This window comes from Falco biarmicus, chromosome 1 (assembly GCF_023638135.1).
Source record: "Falco biarmicus isolate bFalBia1 chromosome 1, bFalBia1.pri, whole genome shotgun sequence".
Classification (NCBI taxonomy): Eukaryota; Metazoa; Chordata; class Aves; order Falconiformes; family Falconidae; genus Falco; species Falco biarmicus.
In genome coordinates, this window is record NC_079288.1 from 82,048,826 (window position 1) to 82,073,288 (window position 24,463).

General features: G+C 38.0%; 1 protein-coding gene across 10 annotated transcripts in view; it reads left to right on the forward strand.

Moving 5' to 3' along the window:
• The window catches only part of CTBP1 (C-terminal binding protein 1), a 251,580-nt gene that overhangs the window by 222,456 nt on the left and 4,661 nt on the right, over positions 1-24,463 (forward strand). For all 10 annotated transcript variants that reach the window (XM_056340802.1, XM_056340858.1, XM_056340795.1 and 7 more), the window contains 6 exons: positions 1,847-1,991; positions 5,959-6,165; positions 11,985-12,199; positions 16,082-16,212; positions 18,379-18,506; positions 21,965-22,082. In XM_056340802.1, the coding sequence (XP_056196777.1) occupies positions 1,847-1,991; positions 5,959-6,165; positions 11,985-12,199; positions 16,082-16,212; positions 18,379-18,506; positions 21,965-22,082 (944 nt within the window). The remainder of the gene's footprint in view (positions 1-1,846; positions 1,992-5,958; positions 6,166-11,984; positions 12,200-16,081; positions 16,213-18,378; positions 18,507-21,964; positions 22,083-24,463) is intronic.

Consider the following 24,463-nt stretch of genomic DNA (forward strand, 5'->3'; position numbering starts at 1 on the left):
GTGAAATTTTGCAACAGTTTTCTTCTAGGAATTGATGGAATGAAAAAAACCTCCCCACCCTAAGGACATTTTAGGTGGGCACTCAGGTTGTAAGAGGGGCGTTTTCTTGTGCAGACTGCCCCAGGCACTGGCTTTGGCTTGTCTGTACCAACTGTAATGTCGCTGTAGAAGTAAAACCAATAAACTGTTTTGTTTGAGCTGTTACATACAGTTAAAAAAACCCAAAGAAACACGTTCTGATGAGTGCAGTCTTTCTACTGGTGACTGCTAAATGTAATTTCCAAAGGACTTGTTTGTACCATTTAAATCATAGAGTTTTGTGTGTATAATGGTTTATAAGATCAGAGCCTACAGCTGTTCTTTGAATTATGTTGTAGCTGCATTCTTTAAGGATGTGTAATTTCTGATTTTTTTTTTTCAGTTCTTACTCTTAAAAGTAAATCCAAATTCTGCTCGAAGAATTTTGATCTTTATCTGATTTAGAACTGGGGTTACCAATCCAGAAACACCTGCTGAAATAGCATAAATCATTTTATAAAGTATTCAGTAAGAGGTGGTTTGCTATCATTTTTATGGAGTTTGGTTTTGTTCTAAAATTTTTCTTTGTGTATTTTTAATTTTAAAAATTGCTGCTGCAGTTCTTGGGTTCCAACAGTTGTAATCCTCTGTGTGCCAGACTGTGTTTTGCTGCAATAGTTTTTTTTAAAATGATTTATGTTGATTATTCTTACTCATCTTGCAGTACCCTAGAAAATGCTTATATGAGCAGAAATAACTCAGATGACAGAATCTGTACGTGTACCAGACCCAAAAGTCTATTCAATAAGACATGTAGAGCCTCTACATAACTTCGTGAAGTGTGTGCCATAAGAACCTCTTGAAGTCATTACAGCTAGCTTAGATACTGAAGTTTTTGTGTGTGTTTTGTGTCTTGTAGAATGATTAGGAAGTTAGGTAGTACATTGAAGGTAGAAACACAGGGGTTTTGAACAAGTGAAATAATCCAGTTTGCATATAAAAAGGAAAGTGTTGGTTGTCTTTTCTCCACACCACTTTTTCTTAACCTTTCTTGATTAGGTTGGGTGCACCCTAGCATAATTTGAAAGATTCTCAGATCTGTCAGATCCTCTAAATTTATGTTTGCTTTTCTTTTGCAAAATTTTTGCTTTGGTACGGTTTCTTAGTCCTTGGTGCTGTATTTTATGGATAACGTCTAGTTTGGCATTTCAGACCAATTTATATGACATCCATTTTTTTATCGGTGAGAGCTTAGTTGCAGGATCAGTAAACTAAGGGACAGACGCTTTGTTCTTCTGAATGAATTGGCAGATTTCAGTCTCTGTTGTCTAAGGGTTTTGCAATGATAACTGAATGTTTTCTATTCAGGTATGAAGCGGTCTTAATAGCGCAGTGAATGCTTGTACCACTGTGTGTATGGTGAAGAGATACTGCTCTGTGACTGCATTCAAAACTGAGTGTCAGCTGCCTAAGCATAAAAATCCTTACTGTTTACATGCTTGCTCCCATGTTGTGTTTCATCTGCATGTGCAGATGCAATCCAGTGATGCTTGTACTTAGCGTTTGATATTGCAGAGCCTCTCCTGTGAAATGAGGAGAGTTTTCCCTCTTAAAAAGAACACAAATGCAGGTCACTTAGTTCTTCTGAATGCTAGAATGGATACATGAGATGAAAGAGAGTAACGAGGCTGGAATATGCTTGGAGAAATAACTTTAAAACAAAAGACCTGGATTTAATGCTTTTACAGTCTTATATCTGAAAATATGTATACAGGATTAAGTGGAGATCCTATGAAAGAAAAAAAAATGTCTTCTATTTTATTTATAGGTACTAAATGAAGCAGTGGGTGCACTGATGTATCACACTATCACTTTAACACGAGAAGACCTGGAGAAATTTAAAGCACTTCGAATAATTGTCCGAATTGGCAGCGGTTTTGATAATATTGACATCAAATCTGCTGGAGATTTAGGTATGACTATTAAAGACATTATTTTACATCTTATACTTGCCTCCAGAAATCTGATAGCATCTAAATCTTTGCATTAATGTTTTCTGTATATTGTATGTAGGCTGTATAATTTTCTCATCAAAGTGTTTAAAAATCATTATGGAGATACTAGCATTAGTTAATTAAGTGATAATATTAACAGCTTTGTGACAGGATAACAATTCGCCTGTTCAATATAAACCCAAGGAGTTAAGCCATAATTTTTCATCTCTTTCTTTTTTACCCCAATTATATATTTTAACTACTACTGCTGTAATCCAATCACGAAATATAATTCCATCAGCATGGCATACTACTTCTGTTTGAATAAAAAATGAGAACATTATCAACTATCTGAGACTTATTTATGTTGCGTGAGATTTAGTAATAAACCACTCCATAAAACAGAAATACCGATTTCATAGAGGAACCAGTTGTTGCTGCTTCAGAATAAATTCAGATACTGGAACTATGAAAGGATGGTGCTTAGTGCAATAGTTCCACTGCAAAAAAGCAGCAGTCCGATTTGTATGTTTCTTACCTTAGGATAAACCATCTCTTACCTGTAACGTAAAGGTCAAACCACCACTCAAATAAATGTCTTACGTTTTCTTCGTTCCTTTTCTAAGGATTTGAGGTGACCAAGTATGTTTCCCATTATGCTCTGGGAAGATCTTGGAAATGTTTATTGCAATGTTACAGTGCTTAGTCCTAGTAATAATCCCATTGATGTAAGAAGGTGGTGTAATATGGTCTGTTTATCAGTAAATGATAGTAAAATAATCACCTGTTTCTAATGGCAGTGTAGTTTGCACAGCAGACAGAGGCTAACAACTTCTTTGTGAGCTTCTATAAAGAAGAGATCAGGTCTGAAAGCATGCAAAGCTGTGCTCCTACATATTGTAAGTAGTCCCACAGTTCGGCGCATCTACTGTGAGCCCCAGAAAAGAAGTATATTTGTAGAGATTGGCCTGGGGTAAAATCCTAGATCAAAAGCCAAATCCTAGATCAAAAGCCAAACCCTAGGTACAGATCAAAAAGCCCGAACAGTCAGCAGTCCAATTTGTGCAGAGAATCCTGATAAGAGGAAGATTTTTTACAAGTTTGTTGACTATTTCTTTCAGTCTTCATGCTGGATTGTAACTGCAACCGAAGCTTATAATTTAAATGCATCCAGATAATTCTTCAAGCTGGTGTACAGCAGATTTAGGAAATTCTCACTTGTATGAAATGCTAAATGGCCACATTCTTCATCATTCAGTTCCTGTGTTGTGGTTAAACTGTTACACAGTGATCCATCCTGTTTGTGCATTCCCATATTTATGAAATAAAATTGTCCACTCTGTCAAAAGCCTATTAATAAATCCTGGAGGGTTTATGGTGTAAAATCTCAGATTTTAATAGCTAGGGTGAAATGATTGGAATTAAATACTAACTTACCACTGATGAGGCAAATGTTCCATTTGTTGAACTAGTGCAAATCATACGCATCTCAATCAGTTAATATGAGTGTTAATTGCTTTTGTAAAAAGCTTTGATTCACTTTAGAAATACAGCATAGAGTTAGACCATAAATCTGAAATATTCCTGAACTTCCATAGTAACTTTCTGATATTTTTCATAGAGCTGTCTCATGGGGTTATTACTAGCTTTTCCTAAAAAGTGTTTTCACATTAGCAGTTCCTTAAAATGCATGAAAACATATGTTGTGTTGATAAAATCTTTTAAGATCTGATCTGCTTTTTCTCTACTTTATTAATTGTTGACTAGAAAATACATACACGTGAGTGTAGCTGCATGCAAGTGAAGTGAGAGTCAAGGTGATGCCCGTTGACTCCTGCAGTTTTCTGCATTGAACCCATGCACAAAATCGCTGAGAGTGTTGGGAAAAGGAGAAAGGGAAGGAAGCATAGAAGCAATGGATGTGAGATGAGTGTGTGCTATGTTTTGCTATGTGAAATGTCTCTTCATATCCTTGCTTCTCTTGTTGCTTTTTGTGGTTCACCATGTCTCTGCCTTTCAGTAGCCATTTTTAAAGTTGGGGGGAAACAGGGAAAAAGAAATTCCTACAGTTTAGAAGAGAAATTTTCTTTTTCCCCAAATTTCCTAGGGAAGCCTATTAGGGAGGAAGGTGTAAATCGAGTTTATTCCTTATTCCTCTTCCCAAGTATGTAATACAACTCTTTAAGCTTCTTTTAAAGCATTATTTTGTTGATGCCAGCTATATGGAGACTTGCATATTGAATCTGTTTTACCATCTAAAACCTGCATTTTTGCTCCATTAAAAAGGGTTTTTTTTGTATAAACAATACAACTGTTTAATGTGATGCACTTAAAGGGATGTTATTTTTCAGTTTTTGTACTTTTTCCCCCACTGATGTTTTTTTTCAATCTTCAGAAAATTGAGTTCCATACTACCATTGATGTTAGCAGGATGCCAAGATTAATTCTCCAGCAAATGATGCTGTTTCATCTTTTTGTAAGTCTAAGAGCAGTGACGCAGCAGATACTATATGTCCACAGCAGAGGAAGGAAAAATAGTTCTGCAGGTTCCTGGTGTTGGTTTTTACTGATCAAAAGAGAGCTGTAAAGAAGTACTGGGCAGCAGAATGAAGGCATTTGACTGTAGAACATTGATAAATATGATATAACCTTATTATTTGTCAGATTACTTATATTACTGTTATTGAAAATGTTTTTTTCTTCCTTGCTTCATAAGATATACTGGCATTTGCTGAGGACTCATTGAATATTTATTTATGTAAAAACCCGAACAACTAGATAGTGAAAACAGTATTAGGGTGTTTTTTAGGATACAGAACACATTTTTTTCTCTGCTGTGAAATTGCATTGTACACTGTGATCTCAGTCAGCAGAACTGAGACACAAACGTTTGTGGGAACTGATGATTAGAGAGACCAGGTAATGTAGTAAATAGAATGAAGAGAGACAAGTCAGAAGGGAGACAAACTCTTTCAAGTGAACATTTGCTTAACTGCTGTATATTGAGTACTGGAAGGTAAAAAGCAGGATGGGTTAACTTGCATGCAATTACAATCACCTGTTGCCTGAGCTGTTTTTTGAAGTAAAAAGGAGTATTTTGAGTCTTGAATTAATCTGTCTTCCACAATTGTCTGTGGAAATCTGTAATGGTCTTTAGCTGCTTGATGTTATGCTCTTTTCAACTGGAACTTTTCAGCAATTGGGAACATGGACTTAATTTTGCATTATCTTTACATGCTATGCAGAAGCAGATTTTATATTTCCCTATTGACAGTTAGATGGTTTATCTCTTTAATTTGAGGGACCAGGAAAGGACTTGGATTCTGTTTGTCATAAATCTACAAACCTATGTGCAACACGAAGCAAATTGTCGCTCTCTGTGTTACAATTACCTATACGTGAATTGGAAATACCAATAGTCATCCTGTGAAGGCTCTATAAGGGTTTCTGTCATTATAAATTACTTAATTTTTTTTTATAACTTGTATAGATAGCTTTTTGGAGGGTATCTGCTCACTGGTGGAAAACTAACTCACACAGTTCAATCTAAACAATTATAATTAACTGCACTGTTGAGACCAGGGCAGATTTCTCTTTGCTATTCAGAACACCTAACTCAGTGTGCATCTAAAATGCTTACCAAGACTTGTGTTCTAAGCTGACATCTTCAGTACTTTCCTTTTGTGGTTTCTGTTATTTGTTTACTGTTTGCCTTAGTTTGCAAACAGAATAAAAAGCAATAAAAAATAAGAAAAAAATATTTGCGCATATTTATCAACCATTATGTCAAGTAGTCTGTCTGCCATTACAGTCAGAAACTTAGTATTTCTGCAGAACAGGTGTTGAAATATCTGTAAATTTAAACATCATACTCGTGAGTTTCTGTTAAATGGGAAAAAGTAAGAAATGTTTGGCAACTGGTATCTTTTCCCCCGGTTCTTTGCAGGGATCGCAGTGTGTAACGTGCCAGCTGCCTCGGTAGAAGAAACGGCAGATTCTACCATGTGCCACATTCTGAACCTGTACAGGCGAACCACCTGGCTTCACCAGGCTTTGCGGGAAGGCACAAGGGTACAGAGTGTTGAACAGATCCGGGAAGTGGCTTCTGGAGCTGCCAGGATCAGAGGGGAGACTTTGGGCATTATTGGATTAGGTATGTTGGCTTGAGAGGTGGTTTAATACTCCTCACCTTCCGTTGCTTTGAAAACATTATGAAGATTTGAGCTATAAAAATGGAACACTTAATTCAGTCTTTTCCATGTCCAGCATTCTAATACCATTTAATTCCTGGTGTTTATATGTCTCAGATCTTTTCCCCTTATACATCATCATTTCCCTCAGAAAACTCACTTCTTTGCTGATACTGTCTCAGTTCTTTGAAATTCCATACATCTTTCTGTTGCTATATTGCCTGCTCTCAGGCACACTGGTGGTAAGAGAAGGAGATGCCATCACTTCCCTTTTCCAGGACAAGGCTCCTGCTACTTCAGCCCAGTGTCACATGTATATGTTGTATTTCTTATCTGTTGTCATATTTGGCCCTGTTTGTGCTTTTTTCCTTTTGCTGTTTTTAACATCCCTGAAAAGCCTTTGCTGCAGTAACAGCCTGCAGAGCAGTTATATTGTGCATTTGGTTGAGCTGCATCTGAAATGGTATTTCAGCTCAAATGAGAGGAAAAATATATGCAAGAAAGTTTGAAATGTTTCCAGACCTAATAAAATCACCTACTTTACCTCTTGGAATGGCCCTAAACGTTTCAGCATCTAACAGATGGACAGGCTTGCTTGAGATGAATTAATTACTGTCTGTTACAGAAGTAGAGAAGAAAAACAAGCAAGTCAGTTTCTATATAAAAATTATTCAGTCATGTGCTTGTCTTATCAAAGATCTGATAGATTGTGGATGTAATTGCTGTGGTATTCATCCACAGGAATTAATAATATGATTTTGACAACAAGGCATCATACTTAAATGACTGTTCCAGTTACACATTGCTGTCAAATAATTCAAACCACAAAATCTTACTTTTGGAAGCTGAAAATAGCCTGGCGTTTCGTAGTGCTCATTTAAATGAGTATGCAACACACCAAAAACATCTTCACAGTCAGAGAATTGCCTTTAAAATATGACTTTCAAGAAGTTAGTCATGAAGTTGCTTTCTCAAATCTATACCCATGTAATTATGTACCTCATTTAAACACACGATTATTATGCTCACAGTGTCTGTACGTGAATTATACAGTCACTTGCAGTGTTTTAAAAATGGAAAAGCATACCTAGTATTGGAAACTGAAGCCTTGGCTCATATGCTATGTTCATATTTGCTGGAGATACCTGTCATATTGGCATTGCATTTTTTGTGTTGAGCAAATTCCAGACTGAGATTAGAAAAAAAAGTAATTGATTATTGGATTCCTTAAGTGAATTTTGTGTGTGTTATTTCTGTTGTGAGTGACTGGAAAGTATAAAGAAACGTGGATAATCAGATGGCAAATATGTGAAGCTACGTAGAATGCTAGTTTCTGGTTTTAGTTTCAAAAAGCAAGCCTTTTGTGTGCATAGTATAGTAAAAGGCTAGTACAATCTGATTTTAAAGGTAGACACCAGTTACAGTTATTAACCAGTCATTTTCTCCAGACTTCTGTTGTTCCTATTTCTTTTCCTACAATAGAATAATCACAATTCCAAGGAAAACTAACTTTTAAAGTCAGTTATGAAAACTTCCATGGCTTTTTTGTGCTTGTACATGAATAAGCAGAACATTTTGATTCCAGCCTGTCCTAACAAACTTCTATGTAGCTATGTATTAACGAAAAATAAAGATGTGGTCTTAGAAGATAGGGAAATAGGGATGTACTAGACTTCACATTCGAGCACTTCAGGCACTTAGGCTGTGGCATGCACTCTTTTCTGTTACAGATTACTGCAAGAGGCTACCTGTCTCTAGTTTCATACTGAAACGTGTATTTACAACCACCTTCAGAAGACTGTTGCCCTTAGGTTGTGTTTGTCTACTAGTGGCGTCTTCCCACATCTGTAGTTTTGCCTCAGTTTATTATTTTACTGTTTAGAGATGTCAGTGTCAGAAGTGATGAACCACTAAGAGACTATGCAGTAAATGCACTGCACACAAAACGATTCCCATCATCTGTTACTAAGTCCTTCTTGTCTCTAGTTCTATGTAGTGTCGTTATTTCTGTCGTTTCTCATTAATGTGTCTGAGATCATCGTGTATCTCAACCAGTTACGTTCCTCTACTCATGTCTAAAAATTGTCTCTTCAGCAGTGGGTTGCTTAAATTTATCACTTTGCTGCTGCAACAGCTAACTCTGAACCTTCATCACATCTGTTCCTGGGCTTTTCTCTTGTTTTGCCAAAGAGAAACACCCTAGCTCTTGCATATCTCTGTGCAAGGGAATGACTCCAAAGCTTCAGCTACTCTCTTCCTTATCCACTGGTCTAGCCAAGTTTCATGACTCACCTGCCTTCTTTCCATCACCCACTCTTTTCTTTGCCTTCTCTCATGCATATTCCTGTTTTGACACTTGGTCTATCCTGCTTAATCCTATTACTCCATGCTTTTCCTTTAAAGTTAACCCTATCTCTTAGCCTTGGCTTGTATTGAGCTTGTAAAGATAAGCAGAGAGTCAAGAGCATAAAATGCCTCCTTCGTTTGCTCGTTGGGTACCATCCATCATTGTTGTGTTGTTTGGTTAGCCTCTGAGCTCCTTAGGGCAGAGCCTGTGTTTCTTTCTGTCTGTATGAAGTGTGTGATTCTTTGAGCTTTACATAAATAATACCACCTCATTAAACAGCTGTCTTTGTCACTTTTAATCTTTATTACTATCCAGTGTCCTATATTTCAAGTGATGCATCACAAGCGTGGATAGTAAGCTCTACATTAAAAAAAACCCCAGCAACCTACCTTTGCACCTTGTATCTAGACATGTAGGTTTTTTTTATAGGAGAGTATTTATGAGCAGCAGCATGTAAGTACTTGGGTGAATAGATAGCTGGACCTGGTTCTGCTGTAATGATGATTTTACAGCAGTGAAGTCACACTCCCTTCCCCTTCCTTCCCAGTTACAAATGCTGATGACTCATAGCTAATGCATTTCCTCACTCGAGAGGTGAAATTCCTCCAAATACATCTGTCTCCACATCGTAATAAATGTCATCACTCAGTTTGTCTTTCCTCACCTGCTATATTCTCCCAACAGTCCCACAGTCCTGACTAGATATGGCCCGAAGTTCTGATCTGCATTATCAGACAATATTAAGGCTTAAGAGTTGGATGGTATTACTGTGCAATAAATGGTGTGCACTTAGCAGTCCTACTTGTTCTCTTACGTGCTCAGCAGGAAATGTAACGAAATTGTACTCTGCACATTGCAGAGTTTTCCAAGAGGGAGGAAAAATTACCCAGATTCTCCATTACTGTTGCATAGGCAGGAAGGAGCTGCTAAGTGAAAGCACTTTTTCTTTCCGTGGAAGTCTGCAGGCAGGTCATCAACATTTCCACAGTATCAAGGGCATTTTATAAATCTTTGTAATACTGGCATAGGATGTGCTTTCTTTGCCCAAGGGCTGAATGGGCGTCATTGACAACTGCAGCTACTATACTGTCACACTCAAATGAAGTCATTGGCAAGGGCAAGGTCAGAGACACCCACGGACCGAGGAGCTCGGAGGCTTACCGGGAGTGGATGGGTCAGACTATAACAGGAGACCCAGGTGTTTTTAATGAGCCTCTCCACACTTCTGGTGTCACTGAAAAGATGCATGGGCTTTGCTAGAGCTCCATGTAAATCTCTAATTTATAAAATAGACTTTTTTTGGCTTTCTGCTTTTTTTGCAGTTGTATACAACATACATTTTCTGCATTCTTCCCACACTACAGGCCAAGAAGTTCATTTAATATTTTGAACTTCAGAATTTTCCTTGCCTGGAAGCAGCTAGGAATATTCATAGCAATTGTATTATGATTTTGAGAGAGTTATCCTGAAGGTAGGATGCTTCGTATGCTGTTCTGTTGTTCTTGATGTGCTGAGGTAGGTTTTGAGCCCTCCCTCATGCCCAGGAGAGTCGTGTATAATAAAAGTTTTTCAGGAAGGGGAAAAAAAACATCGTAGGTTTGTGGTTGTATTGTATTGTTGGGCAGTAGTTGAGAAAGGAATTGGCAAATTACATCAGTCCACCCATGTATTTGTCTAATGACTAAGACTAAATATGAATTTTCAATTGTGGAAGAGTTTTATCCCATAAAATAATTGTAATAGGACAGTTCTGGCTAGAGGTACACGCATATGATTCAGAAGGAAACTTAGCACGCATTGAAGGCGGCTTTGGTTTATTAGCCTGGTTGCAATGAATAGAAAGTACAGCTGAACTGGAGAGTCTGTTGTAAGAGATTTCACTGTCATGAATCCCCTCAGGTATTAATGTTGTAAAGAGTGAAAAAAAGAACAGATGACAGAATGTTGCATGTGAAAATGAATGGAGCTGGAGTAAAAGCTGTATGCTTCGTTTAACAAAAAACAAACAAACAAAAAATAGTGTCACAGTTGTGTGACTTGGTTCCTTGAGCTGTGAACATGCCAAAGCTTGAAAATAATAGGGTTAGAAAATTGTCCCAATTCAAGTTTATAAAAAACAGCTTCGAAATTGAATAACATGTATGCAAGTACTGAAAGAAAAGTTTGAGGAGTATTTTAACTTCGTGTCCCCAAATAAAAGCAACAGTCCCCATCAGATGGACATACTGTTTAATATTCCAAGCACATCTGTTACTAAGCACTGTGGAATTGCAGTGTTCATGTTAAATGATCAACAAAAAACCTTTCTTCCTGTGGCGGCTTAACTTTATTCAAAGAAAAACTGAAAAGCAGAGGGAAATACCTTCAAGCACAGTTGGAAAGAAATGGGATTTCCCTGTGTTAATTTGATGCTTTTTTGAACTAACTCAGATGTTGAAAAAGAAAACTTGTTGACTTTTTTCCCCCCCTCAAACGATTGTTATGGTGGGTCTAGTGATGCTTTTGAAGTGTCTTTATTTAACATTTGTGATAACTCTAACATGAGAATCTAGTGTCTCTAAGATGAGAATCTTCTAACCTGAAAAGTCTGTTCTTCCTGGTTCTTCGAAATACACTTACTCTGCGCTCACTTACCACTTACTTTCTATTTTACTGGTAGTGTGTCAAAGGGAAATACACACCTCCTGATATATGTGCCACGGAGTCATGCCCATAGAGCAATTCCAGGCATAACTCGGAAATACGACAGTAAGGAAAGTGGAACAGAGAAAAGCTAAGGTCAATGTGAAAACCAAATGGTACTGCACTCTTCTTAACTAGGTGCCATATGATGGACTGTATTTATTAATCATTTAGGTAGATGGATACAAATTTTTTTAAAGCCTTAGATGACAGGATTCTTGTAGGCATTTTAATGCTGAAAGAAAATGAAAGAAAATACTAGGTCAGAAAGGAGATTCCATGCATTGAGAATAGTTGAGCTTCAGATTAAACAAATTATCTTCTATTGCATGCATTTTTTAGGATTAATTTTATAGCTTTTTATTAAATCCAGCTGGTCTGACATGGGTAAGAGTAAGTCCTTGGCAGGGTGTGTTTACAGGCGGTAGTGTTTTACCGTAAACAGGCCCAGCAGGCGAACCCTTGTATTACACAGATTATTGCAGATTACGTGACATCTTCTGGCATTTCAGATCTCCGGTTGCAGAAGGTGCAAACCTCCTGCTTTGTTTTGAACAAGGCAGCGGAAACAGCCCAGGCGTAACTTTCCTGATCTTAGGGATGATTTCAAGTGGCATGGGAGCTGCCTTTTTTTTCTTAATCCTCTTCCAGTTGCTGTACAGAGAGTATGGTTTGATACAAGCATTTGCAATAGGAAGGAGAAGGCTACTTACACCAGCTGCTTCACATGTGTTCTCGTTGCTTATCTTGTAGGGCGTGTTGGGCAAGCAGTAGCACTACGTGCCAAAGCCTTTGGCTTCAGTGTGATTTTCTATGACCCATACCTCTCAGATGGCATGGAGCGTGCTCTGGGACTGCAGCGGGTGAGCACTTTGCAGGACTTGCTGTTCCACAGTGACTGTGTTACCCTGCACTGCAACTTGAATGAACACAATCATCATCTTATTAATGACTTCACCATAAAGCAGGTAATAATCTCTGAGGGTGCACTCTACACCAGTTGGTAGTGGTTGCTGACACTGTATAGCGTTTATTTGTGTAAACAGGCAGATTCTCATTTGAACGAGATTTTTTTCCCTTTTGCTGCTTTGAGAATAAGTAAGTTTGTAACCGATTAGGAAATAGCTGTAGTTTACGTATTGTTGCTTTTATTGTCTTTTTTGCATTTGTGAAAATAATTTATTCTTCTTAACGTTGCTCAGATTAAATAAAAGTTACAGTTATGTAAAAGTACCCTTTCTATGTCTTCTAGTAGCTGCTTCGTTTACCTGTGTGTGTTCAGGTAGTGATTCTGCCTTTCACTCTTGTTCCTCAGTTTGAGTTATTTAGCTGCGGTTGAAGGATTGTGACTAAATGGCTCCCCCCTGTGCTCAGCCCTGATGCTTGCAGAGCACTTCATGGATGGATCACATTTACAGCATTGTATTATTTGGAAAAATAATGTTTCTTGCAATTAGTACTGATCTCTCCCAAAAGTTTTACATAATATTCAGATAACTTCAAAATCTAGGTTTAGTAACTGTTCCGTTATTGACTAATTCAGTGTAAGCTTTTTCATTTAAATGGCTAGCTTCTGACTCCAGCCTCAGCGTGGTTAACAGCCAGAAATAGAATGTTGAGATCTAAGAATCTAGATAGCGTGCAGGAAAGAATCTCTAAGATATTATAGTTGGTTTTGCTGTTCTTTATATAGTAGTGTTTGTATGTGTTAGTAAAAAATACCAGTAGCACTCTTTTGCAGTAAAATTACTACTTGGCTTCTAAGAAACAGTTTGCACCTACTGCTCTTGAACTTCAGAAGAAAGGAAGTAATCACTGCATGGGTTCCATAGTCATGTAGGATTGTGGCAGAAAACTGACAACATAATTGCTTCTTGATTTTGAGAGGTTAGGGATTTTGGAGATCCACCCCAATATAAATACTGGGATTTAAAACTCCAAAAAAATAAGAAGTTTGAAGTGCAGATCTCTTCGGAGAACAGAGCTCTGTCACCCTGCTCTTGAACATGATCTTTTGTTGTGTGCTCAGGTACATTTCATGGTTATTACGTGGTTAGATGTCTTTGCAAGCCAACATCTAGACCCAAAGAGAATCACGCTGAATTCAGTGGGACTGTCTGAAAGCTGGCTGAGCAGTGGTCCCTTGTATAACAGACTGAAACTTGGGCCAGTGTATCTCAGGAAGTTTTTGAGTGGAGGTGGATAAATGCAGTGAGCTTTGGAGAGGGCTTAGTGCATTAGTCAGAGAAGTGAGTGATACCATCTGAAATTAAATACATATAATAAAGTCTGTACTGGAAAGGATGTCATAAGCATTTATGCTGCCATTTGTTACCCTTCATGATTAAAGCAAGGATTAAAATGTTAGGAGATAGTTCTTGCTTTAGATAAACATTTGGATGAAGCAGTCTGTATTGTAACCACTGTTGTGAAAACCATGAAATTGTAACACTTCTGGCTGCTTAGTTTCTGTAGAGCAGATCTTCTAAGTCAAAAAGAGCAGAATAGCTTTTTTAGGCTGACAGATGTTAGAGTTGGCCTAAAATTTTTATTGTTGCATGCCACTGTTGACCAGTATTGCATGCTCATGTAAAATCAGTTTTTAAGGAAAGTACAGAGAAGTATGGTGCATCTCATTTCACTGAAGTTTCACCCTGAATTTTGTTTACAATCTGAAATTGCATAACTTTAAAATGTCCTTGAAAATTGGTGTCAATCTTCTCTTCTAGTAGCTTTTCCCTTTAATTCGTCAGCATTCTGCCTAGCCATCGTGCTTGGCCTTGCAATCCCAGAGCAGCTCAGAGAAACGTTCCAAGCTTGTGTGTGTTCAACCCACAGTAATCAAGTGCTCTTAAGAGAAGCTTAAAGAGGTCATCTTTAGTTTTACAGATTCGAGAAAAAGATGCTGCAATTTAAATGCAAGACATTTTTAAAGCAGCTCTGCAGGTTAATGTAGGTGAATTCAACAGCTGTCAGCAGTTCTAGCTGTAAAGCTCCTTCAAGCTTCCACCTATTGTTAAGGGTCATCTCCAGCTGCATCCACCCTTATAGTTTATCATGAGTCATGTAGTTCATTCCCACCGGAGTGCATTTATGCAGCCATGTTCTGTTTGGTTTGGGCTTGTCTTTAGAGTTTTGTAAATAGGCCTAAAATGAAAACTCAAGCAAGGTTATTAAGATTAGACAGAAAATTTTAGCAGGGTTCACTTTGATTAAAATTTTCACATCCTTCAAAGTACATATAACTACACCAAGCTGTACTTAAAACTCAGTTATCTATTTGCGAGAGCACAGACATAGGAAGGATGGATGAGCTCCTGTGAGCCTATATGATGTCTGTGCAGCAGGTGTGATTGTCACCTAGGTGAGCCCTTCTGTGCTAGTTTTGATCTAGTTCTCACAGCTGATTTAAGTAATGGAGATGCAGTGATGGTTCCCATCAGGAATGTCTTGTTCTTACTAGACAAGATCATGGGCCTTGCTTCTTCACTGTTTGAATTCCCAAGTTAATGACACAAAACTGGAAGGAGTATCCCTTAGTTTTACTCGTGTAAGTGGACTTTGGTTTTGCTATACAGACCAATGTCTATTTTCTGCTGTAAGCACAGGAGTCTGCAAATGGAGAGAGACTGGGCCACACTAAACCTAGTGAGCTGGCCAGTGAAATATGGTGGGGTTTTTTTCTTATAATCTTACTGCAAGCATTTGCATGTTAATTGTTTAATGTTTCCTATAATCTGATGTAACAACAAAAAAAAAAAATTAGTAGCTGACTTTCATCCAAACCTCCTTGCTGTTCATGAATTTGGCATTTTCAATCAGACTTTTAGAGCATCCATTTACATAAGCTTTAGTTTGATGCGTAGGTTTCATGTAGTTGACTTGGTGTCAAAATGTTGGGGTTTTCTTGTTCTTATGGTGAGAGATGGAGTCAGTACAAAATGAGATTTTTATCATTCATCACCATGATTCCTCCTCTTCATATGCTTACCTTCATGCACAGAAATGCTGCTGAGATCAGAAGCTGTGTTTGAGACATCTGGTAGAAGATGAAGTATTAGGGTGGCTGGAAGCAGGATGTAGTGATTTATTTTTTTTCAGTACCATCTCTCTTATTTGAACCGCCACTTTGTTTTCAAGTTGTGGATATATTATGGTGTAAATTCTTGTAGTTCTCTGTACACAGTGTCATCTACAATGCTAATCTGCACAATGCACAGCACAGCTTTTCTCCTGGGCACACAGCGTTCTCAACCAAATTCATTTTCATGCCTTTTAATTGAATAATACAAGAATTCTTTAGACCTTTATTTGAAAAATCTCACAGGGAGGAGGAAGCTGAAGTAACATAAATAAACCAGATCTGCTGTGTTTTGGCAACTAAAGGGAAAAGTGTTTGAAAATCCAAAAGCATTTATTTCTGTGAAAAATTCATGTAGGCTTTTATTTGTGTGAAACTTGAAAACCACAAAATATGAATTTGTTTAAGAACGTGCTGTAGTTTGTCTCATGCAATTTCACAGTGAAATAAAAAGGCATAAAATGATCTGTCACTTTCATATGCACAGTTGTATCTTTTGATCATGTTACTGCACAATATCTGAAACAACGCTTCTATTAAAAGACACTGCTTACAAGAAACAAGGTTATTAAGTGCTGTGAAATAGCATTTTGTTAGAAGCATCACATTTTGTGGTACTTTCCAATGGAAAGGGAAGACAACTGTTACAGGTTAAACCAGCTCAATAGCCTTTGTTGTAATGGATGCTTCTTTTGAGTAAAAAATAATGCCACAACGATTTTATTTCATTTATTTTTATTTCATCATTCTTGTTTTTAACTTTCCCTAGATGAGACAAGGGGCTTTCCTGGTCAACACAGCTCGAGGTGGGTTAGTAGACGAAAAAGCACTTGCACAGGCCCTGAAGGAAGGAAGGATACGAGGGGCAGCCTTAGATGTACATGAGTCAGAACCATTCAGGTGCTTTTCCTTTTCTTTTCTTTTTATTTTGTTCACTTTCTTATTTTTAAGTCTTAGTGCATGATACAATCAACAGCAACAAGTAAATTGAGTTTGCCCTTCATTTGATAGCTAAATATTCCGTAGTAAAGCAACATGAATCTGTGCAGCACTGGACTAATGCAAATGTACATGGAGCTTGTGTATGTGGTCAGAAGTGAAAAAAGCGACATCCCTCATTTGATTCCTTTAAAAAAAATAGCCAGTGGGTTTATTTAGTAAAAATAGCAGGGACTTGGGTTGAAACCCTGGGAGTGGCTTTGTGTCATGGCTTTGAGGGGAGTGCTCCTTTGTCATTGATGCAACTCTGGAGGCATCTAATGGCAATGCTTGAACAGACTCTTTCAGAAGGCAAAGAGTTGGAATAACTACTTTATGACACCTTTCTGGAGGAAAAGGCATACTTTTGTCCAGGTCACCTCTGCAGGAAAGCCATAAATGTAACAGTTGCAAAAAAAGTTAAGGAAGGTGGTCGGAGTGCAGGTTTCATATTGTCTTGCCCTTTATCAGGATAGTAGTAGCTCTGCTGTCCTTAGCAGAGCCAGTAGCACAAGCCTTAGTTTTTGAATGACACTGAGAAGTCCAGTGTTTTAGGCAGAAATGTACCACTCCCCAAAGTGGCATTGGTGTTAAGATATCAGCTCTCCTGATCAGAAACGAGCCTATTTGATATGTTCTTGAGTCCGGCTTCTGAGTTAGTTATGAGAACAGACTGCTGTAGCTTAGTGCTTGTATCTAACAAGCCTTTTTCGGTTCAGTCTGGGCAGGGAGAAATGTTAATTTTAACTGGAACAATGTACGTAAGTTTTTGAAAAGGAACAGATTCAGGACTTGAGGGCAGGTTGTAAAGACAGGCAAGAGGATAGAATCTCTCATAGCAGCTTGAGGAGTGGGGAGATAGAAGCTTTAAAAAAAAAGTAGTATCCTTTTAGGTGAATTTTTATATCTACCAAGACACAATGCCACATCACAAATATTTAATTTTATTTATGCATATCCTGCATTCATTTACCTCTAAATGTAGTCATTACAGTGCAGTAGTGCTGTGCAAAGCCAGAGTCTTAACAGCTCAAGGGACTTTCAGCTACATACATTCTTCCCAATTCACATCTCAGATCTGTAGAAGCAGACCATTGCACCTATAGGAAGCCCCATTTGCTGCATGGAGATGCCATCTGCAGAGATTCAGTTGCAGGATTACAGCCACAATTTCCTTTGGCTTCAGTGCTGCATGTCTATCTCATCGCAGCATGCAACTCTGTATTCAAGAGTTTTGCCAGATACTCTGATGTTTATTGAACTACAGATGAATTCTATCATTTCATGAATTATGACCAACTCTGAAAGCACGCTTTTGTCTTAAAATATTTGTGCTCCTGTTGTTGACTGTAAGTTTATTAAAACTGGAAGTAAGTAGGAGGAGCAAGCTTCCATTATTTTCAGGTTCTTCACTCTATATCTGTGATAGCACTTTTGCACAGATTCGTTACTTACTCTGAAAATCAATCTGTAAATTTCCTTCTTTCTGTGGAGTTTCTATAAAGGAACAGGAAAGAAAAAGTAGTTAAAAATAACACCCCACCCCACCCCCAAATTATCAAAAAAAAAAAAAGTTGAGGCTGCTGATGGACACACATCTTACTTGGAAGTAATTTTAAGATTTTTTTCTTTAAATGACTGTCACGTTGACAGTGACTGTTGAGAGAGCAGAGCTTTGTTGGCTAATGCAGTAAAAGTAAAACTGTGATGAAATGGAGAAATGGAATGGCATCCTGAATTGATTTGTGTCTTGCTTTATGCATTTTTGCACCAGAACTGCAGTGGCAGTGGCTGTAGTTAGCAATAAGTGCATTGGACAGAAGCTGATGTTGCTGCTATACTCAAGTTCTACCCTTTGAGTCTATGAGAGGTGATTGTTGCTTATTTATACCATGAATAGTGTATTAAATTAACTGACAGAATTAAAACAAACCCAAGAAGGAATAAAAATGCAATTCTTTTCTGTTGTAGAAATTAGTCTGTGTATGTACAAATACATTGGAACCTCTCTCCTCCCCCTTCTCCCCGCCCCCCCCCCCCCCCCCCAGTATTTTTTGTCATTTGATCTTGTTTTAAATCTTCATTTAGCTTTAGTCAGGGCCCCTTGAAGGATGCACCAAACCTGATCTGTACCCCACATGCAGCCTGGTATAGTGAACAAGCCTCAATTGAGATGCGGGAGGAAGCAGCACGAGAGATCCGAAGGGCGATCACAGGTACTAACTCCCCTTACTAGCTCCTTCACTGCATATTTCTTTTTAACAAACTTTTTCATTCTTCAGTCTTGAAAGATGCTGGAAAGAACCAGCCTTAGGTTTTGTTTACTGCTTCTAGTATTTGGGAGACAGAAATGAGCAAATAACCCGCTGAGTCTATTCTCAGAACTGGAGGAGATGATTTTGGAGGTTCATTGCAATTGCAAGGAGAAGGCAGGCACTGCAAAATAAGTGCTTTTTCCATATAACAGAAATGTACTTGTATCTGAAAAATTCAGTTTCTTTTTTGTTTGCTTTTTGTCATTGCATGTAAATATTATCCATTTGATGGGTTTGACTGCAAGTCATCCAGATATTGCTGGTATCTTTCATAGGTTTTCCTGGATGCCCCCTTGTACTTGTCATGAGCAGTTCTGTTCTCTTCATTATTTTCTCTTTGTCTCCTTGGTTATTTTCCGAATTTGTCTTAGAGGATGGTCTGGAGTTTCAGTGTCTTTAACGCTGTAATGTTGAGAGATAAAGCATCTAAACTTTCATGCTGTTCCTAGTAATGCTAATATCTAACGACTTGTACACTACATCAAAACAAAGTTTTCAGTATTTTATTGGGAGGGTACTCTTATTTTAGATGTTCCTCTCTTTAAAGCACTGCTAAAGAAGCCTGGCATTTTAAAGGACACAGTCTCTTTGTTATATAACTACCATGTAATTGTGAACTGTTCACATAAGAGAAAACAGTTAGTCTTCAACATGCACTGCTAATAAAGAAAATGAGAAGGGTGAGCCATTTGGCATTGGTTTGAATCCCTTGTAGCCTAAAATAAAAGGAAGGATTTTCATACTGGAAAATGATTCATTAAGCACTAATGTTCTCTCTTTAGTAGGACTTTGCTGTTTCCCCCTTGGCAATATAGGCAATGCTCTGCAGACATGAAGGGCCATCTGTGTCACCTTGAGAGTAGTTCAGTGCCAACACATTGCTCTGCTGTACAAAAAGCGCTAGCAATAGCCTTTCCTGTGTCTTGTGCCTAGAGAGGCTGGGCAATTTAGTTTCATTTATAGCCTGCGCAGAGCGAAGATTCTCCTCTGCATGGTGATTAAAGGCACCTCAAACTCCTGATCTGAATGGCCTTTTACAGGACTATTTCTCTCTGTTTTAGAGGTAACCTAAAGACTCCAACCGTGCCTTTGCTGGAATTGGTCCTTGTGCTTATACTCCAGCAGAACTCTTAACAATACCTTCATTAAGTTTTTATATAACTATTGCCTGCTCCCAGATAGCTCTGAGAGAGATTGCACAAACCAGCGTATGATACCTGTTTGGGGGATGATTGATGTGCAAGTAAGCATTAGTAGGCTGAGATTTGAAAACTGAAGAAGAGTCAGCTATATCGAGCTAGTTTTATGTTAAGTGTCGTGCAACAACCTAAACATATGTGCCTAGGAAGACAGACCTATATTTTCTTAAAGTGTGTGATTGTGCTATCAGCGATCTGTGTCACTGATTTGTGTTGAAGCTGTCAGCACTTCAGTGTTTGCACGTGGTTTGTAGTAAGACCAGACTGAGGCCAGCATTAGGGAGGTGAGAATGACATTGAATTGCACTAAAACAAATGTAGGAAAGATACAGGAAGGGCGGGATAAAGCTGGATATGCGAAAGTCATAGGGGAGCACAGAGGAGGGAGGAAGCAGAGGGAGAAACTAATTGGAAAAAGGTGTACAATAAAGGAATGCAAGCTATCGCTAGCATCTGACAATAAAGATGTCAAGTGGGTCTGCTGTTACCAGAAAGTCAATGATGTTGTGTTGTATAAAATAAAAGTAATAAGCAGAGATGAAATATCTTTAAATATATTTTTGAAGATGGAAACATTCAAAATATTAAATAAGGAGGACCACTGAAAACAGTAATGGAAGAAATGTGAGGGTGAGCATGGCAAGTGAAAATGATGTTAGATGTTTTGAATAAATAAATACTGGTTTGTAAGGGGAAGCTAGTAGAACACACCTACAGAAGTTAGCAAAATGAAGAATGGGAGGGGCAAGGATGAAGACATGATTGCAGTTTAAAAATACTTCAGAAGGATCAACATCAGAAAAGAAAGATACTGTTTAAATTTGTGGGCAATTTTGGCAGAAGTTTAGGTGGATGTATATTTCAGCTAAATTTAGAAGATGATTTCTAATCAGGAGAACGGTAGGAATTCACCCATAATGGGGCATATATCTTGTTTGATGCTGAGCTAAGGAGACCTTTTGACTTGTGCTTAGGAGACGTGGGAAGTTTTAGTGACATAAGTGCAAGCCATGGAGTAACAAATACTTGATGGTATCCACTAGACAAAAAGCAATTCTGTGGAAAGGCTTTTTTACAGCCCTGTTGTGGCCAGGCTGATGGATAGAAAAAGCAGGCAAAGAGTAGTGAAGTACTTAATCAAATTTCCAGTAGGGAGCTGGAGGCAAAAACCCTGAACACTTTAATGGTGGAGCACGGTCAGGTTTTTGGAAAGTTTTTTTGCAGTATTATTGCCAACAGTATTAAGGGTAGACTCAAATTTACCTCTTTCTGCCTCTTTGTGTGCAAATGCACAGTAACATTAGACTTCAGAAAAGATAAATTTAAACAGTTGCTAGAAAAAACACAGGCTGCATTTGATCTCTTGTTGAAATAGGTGGAGATATTCCTGTTGCCATGAAGAAAATGTGTGTCGTATCTGTGGATGCCATTTTTTGCAGGGCTGGAGATGGTTCTGCAGAAGACAGAGGCTTGTCCAGTATGTGCTGAATCAGGCTGACAGATCTTCCAGTATCAGTGTCTTAAAACTTCAGTTATACTTCAGAGGTTAAGCAGAAGTTTTGAAGAAATGAAAAAGGGAGTTTCCTGGTGTATTTTCATTTTTTGTAGGAATGAAAGAGCTGGCTGAGGGTTAAAACATTATAGTAAATAAATGTGAAGAGCAGTTGAGGTGAAGAAGGGGAAGATCAGGAGGACAGAAAAAAAATGTCAGTCGTATTCAGGTTTGTGGCGAAATTCCATTCAGAGCCCTACATTCTTCAATCAGTGTTTTTATTGCTATTACACATGGAGGGAAAAGGAGGAAAGTGACATTAAAGACAGAGAGCAGGAGGCTACATTACTGATTTTGAGTGGCACCCATGCTCGATACTCAGGTTTTGGCTTCTTGGAAAGCATGAATCTTGTTGATTATGGTTTTATTGAGACCCTGTATACAAAAGTTAGAGACAGAGAAATAAAAATTACACAGTGCATTTTAACCATTATTAACCAAGTCTCAGTCAAAAAGGGAACAGTTAGGATCAAAAATAAGCTCTTAGTGTGATTTTATGTGTTGATTTCAATATGCAAATATTTATAACTATTTTTAACAGAGACACATTAAGAGCATAAGGCATACATTTATTTTTTTTTAATTTCCTCTCCCTTGCTTCATCCTAGGTCGTATTCCAGACAGTCTGAAAAACTGTGTTAACAAAGATCATTTGACTGCAGCTACACATTGGGCCAGCATGGATCCCGGAGTTGTTCATCCAGAGCTTAATGGTGCTGCGTACAGGTAAGCATGCTGCAGGTGTAAAAGGAAAACCTCCTTCATTCATCAGAATAGGCATTCAAGAATAAATAAAAGACCTTCCTATTAATTAATGAAGTGGTTTTGCATTAGGCCCCAGCTGTATTGTTTTCGTAATTGTTCCATTCAGGAGAATAATTTTGTTTTGCTAGATGAAGTCATGCAGTATGTAAGTATGTTTCCTTTTTTTGTGTGGTTAGTAATATCTGAACAACTCACATCTTTTTGAATATTCAAATAAAACAATTCTGGTCATCTCCAGTGGGTGCAGTGGAAGTTTATGTTCCTTTTGCTGAAGGTAATGATGCAGCAGTAGGTAGCAGAAGGACTTTCAGTAGTACACTATTGTTACGTGGCTTTGTGGCTTCCAGACACATGAGAAAACAAATAACTCTGTATTGAATACAGTGGAATTGCCTGTGGTGATTATGAGAAGATGATTAAAATATTGTTTTCTAAATTATACGTTTAATTTTTAAGCAGAAGCGTTTGAGGGAGTTGATACGTGTATTCTCAATCAGTTGTGAAAGTAGATCTTAATAAAAAGGGCAATTTTTTTATATCTAATATGTACATTCCTTAGTTACTTTGTCTGCGAGTCTTTCTCTGTCCCTTTATTCCTACAGCTGTTCTAGCAACAGGTTTTTTCCTAGTAGCCAGCTTCGCACAAATTTTAATTACGAAAAATGTCTTCAATTTTTTATCTTCCAGTATGGCATTTCCTCATAAGTAGGGTGAAAGTGGCTGAGAAAGGTACAAACAAGCTGCTTCCCCTCAGTGCCTTAAGGGGAGGGACAGTGCAGTCATTTCACTATTCTTTTTTAACCTCTTTGTCCTTCTTCGTATGTTTCTCTTACCTTTGTCCTTCTTTAGGAGGGCTACCCCATACTTTTAATAGATAGAGGATTTTTCTGTGTGTGTTACACCACTGTGACAACCCAGCTGTGCACTGTTGGGAAGTGAAGCAAAGTTCTCGTGTGTCAATGACTTCTGACAGACTCATCGGGAGGTGATGGAGGGATGGCAGGGGGGAGCATCACCACCCTCTGCCATAATCTCCTTATCAGTAGCCCTAAGGGCAGCAAAGGAAAAGAGTATCTTTGAACATGCATGTATCTCGCATCACGTACAGATGTTATTTTGGGAAAAAGTACTGTCGCCCTAGATACCAGAAGAAGGGTGTTTCTGTTTGCCTAAAAAAGAAGTTCAAGCCCCTGTGTTCTGCTCCACACAGCATGTGGTTTCATTGGCTTTAGTTTGGAGCACTTAGGGTATAGCGGGATGCAACAAAGGCTGGAAGGCAGGTGTTGCTGAGCTGGGGGTGGTAACTCCAACCCTGTCATGGCAGTTAAGAACAGAGCTGCATGCCCAAATTAAAACACAGTTGTTTGTTCTCATTTGGGGGGTCACAAGTCCAGCAGAAGCAGGCTTCGCAGCTAGAAATGGATTTTAACTTAGGAATGTTTGGGGAGTTAATGATTTACAAGGTAAAGACCGTATGTATTTAATTTAAGCAGGATAAACGCCAAACTGAATGCCTTTTTAAGACATTGTTTCAGTCAGTTTTTTCCATAACGAAAATTCATTGTAAATAAATTCTGACTTCTCAATTATTTTCAAATGCAAAATAAAAAAATAATTTTGGGAATTTTGAGGGATAAGTTGAGAGTCATACAACAAATACTAAAAGCCTCATTTTGGAGGGTTGATAAGAGTAGTGTTTGTGTGGGGGTGAAGGCAGTTATTATTTTGTACAGTATAAAATACGTGGAACTTGAAGGCTTTATGAAGAAATTGGTTTCAGTAGCAGTGTTTGCTGATACTTAATTCCTACCTGGATTAAGTACAGAATTTGAATTGATTCTTCGAAACAGATTTTTCTTTTCTTTGCAGTCCAAAATTATGTTCAACTAAATGAGTTCTGGAGTCTTTCACAGGCAGTGTGGTGTTTCAGATGTGCTAATAACTGTATCATAGTCATGTAATTGCATTAGAAGATAAGACCTGGGATAATAATTTATATGTTAAAAAATGCAAATAGCTCTTTCGGTGAACTAAAATTAATGAGGCTGTTTTATTCTGGACATATCATTTACTTGTATTTTGATGTAGGACAGAACTCTTTAAATTATCAGATATTATCACAAGCAAAGACCATTGAGCATTCATCAGCAGAATGTAACCTTGATCATCTGAATATCATCATATTCTGTGGAAAACAAAATAATTTACTGTGTGAAATGCAAGATGCCCTATCAACGCAAAAGGTCAAGCAAATGGAACCTATCCCATGAGTAAAGATTAACGATATTCCTGAGAAGGAACTGTTTGTTGTAGTCTCGGTGAAGCAGCATAATATGCCCTGT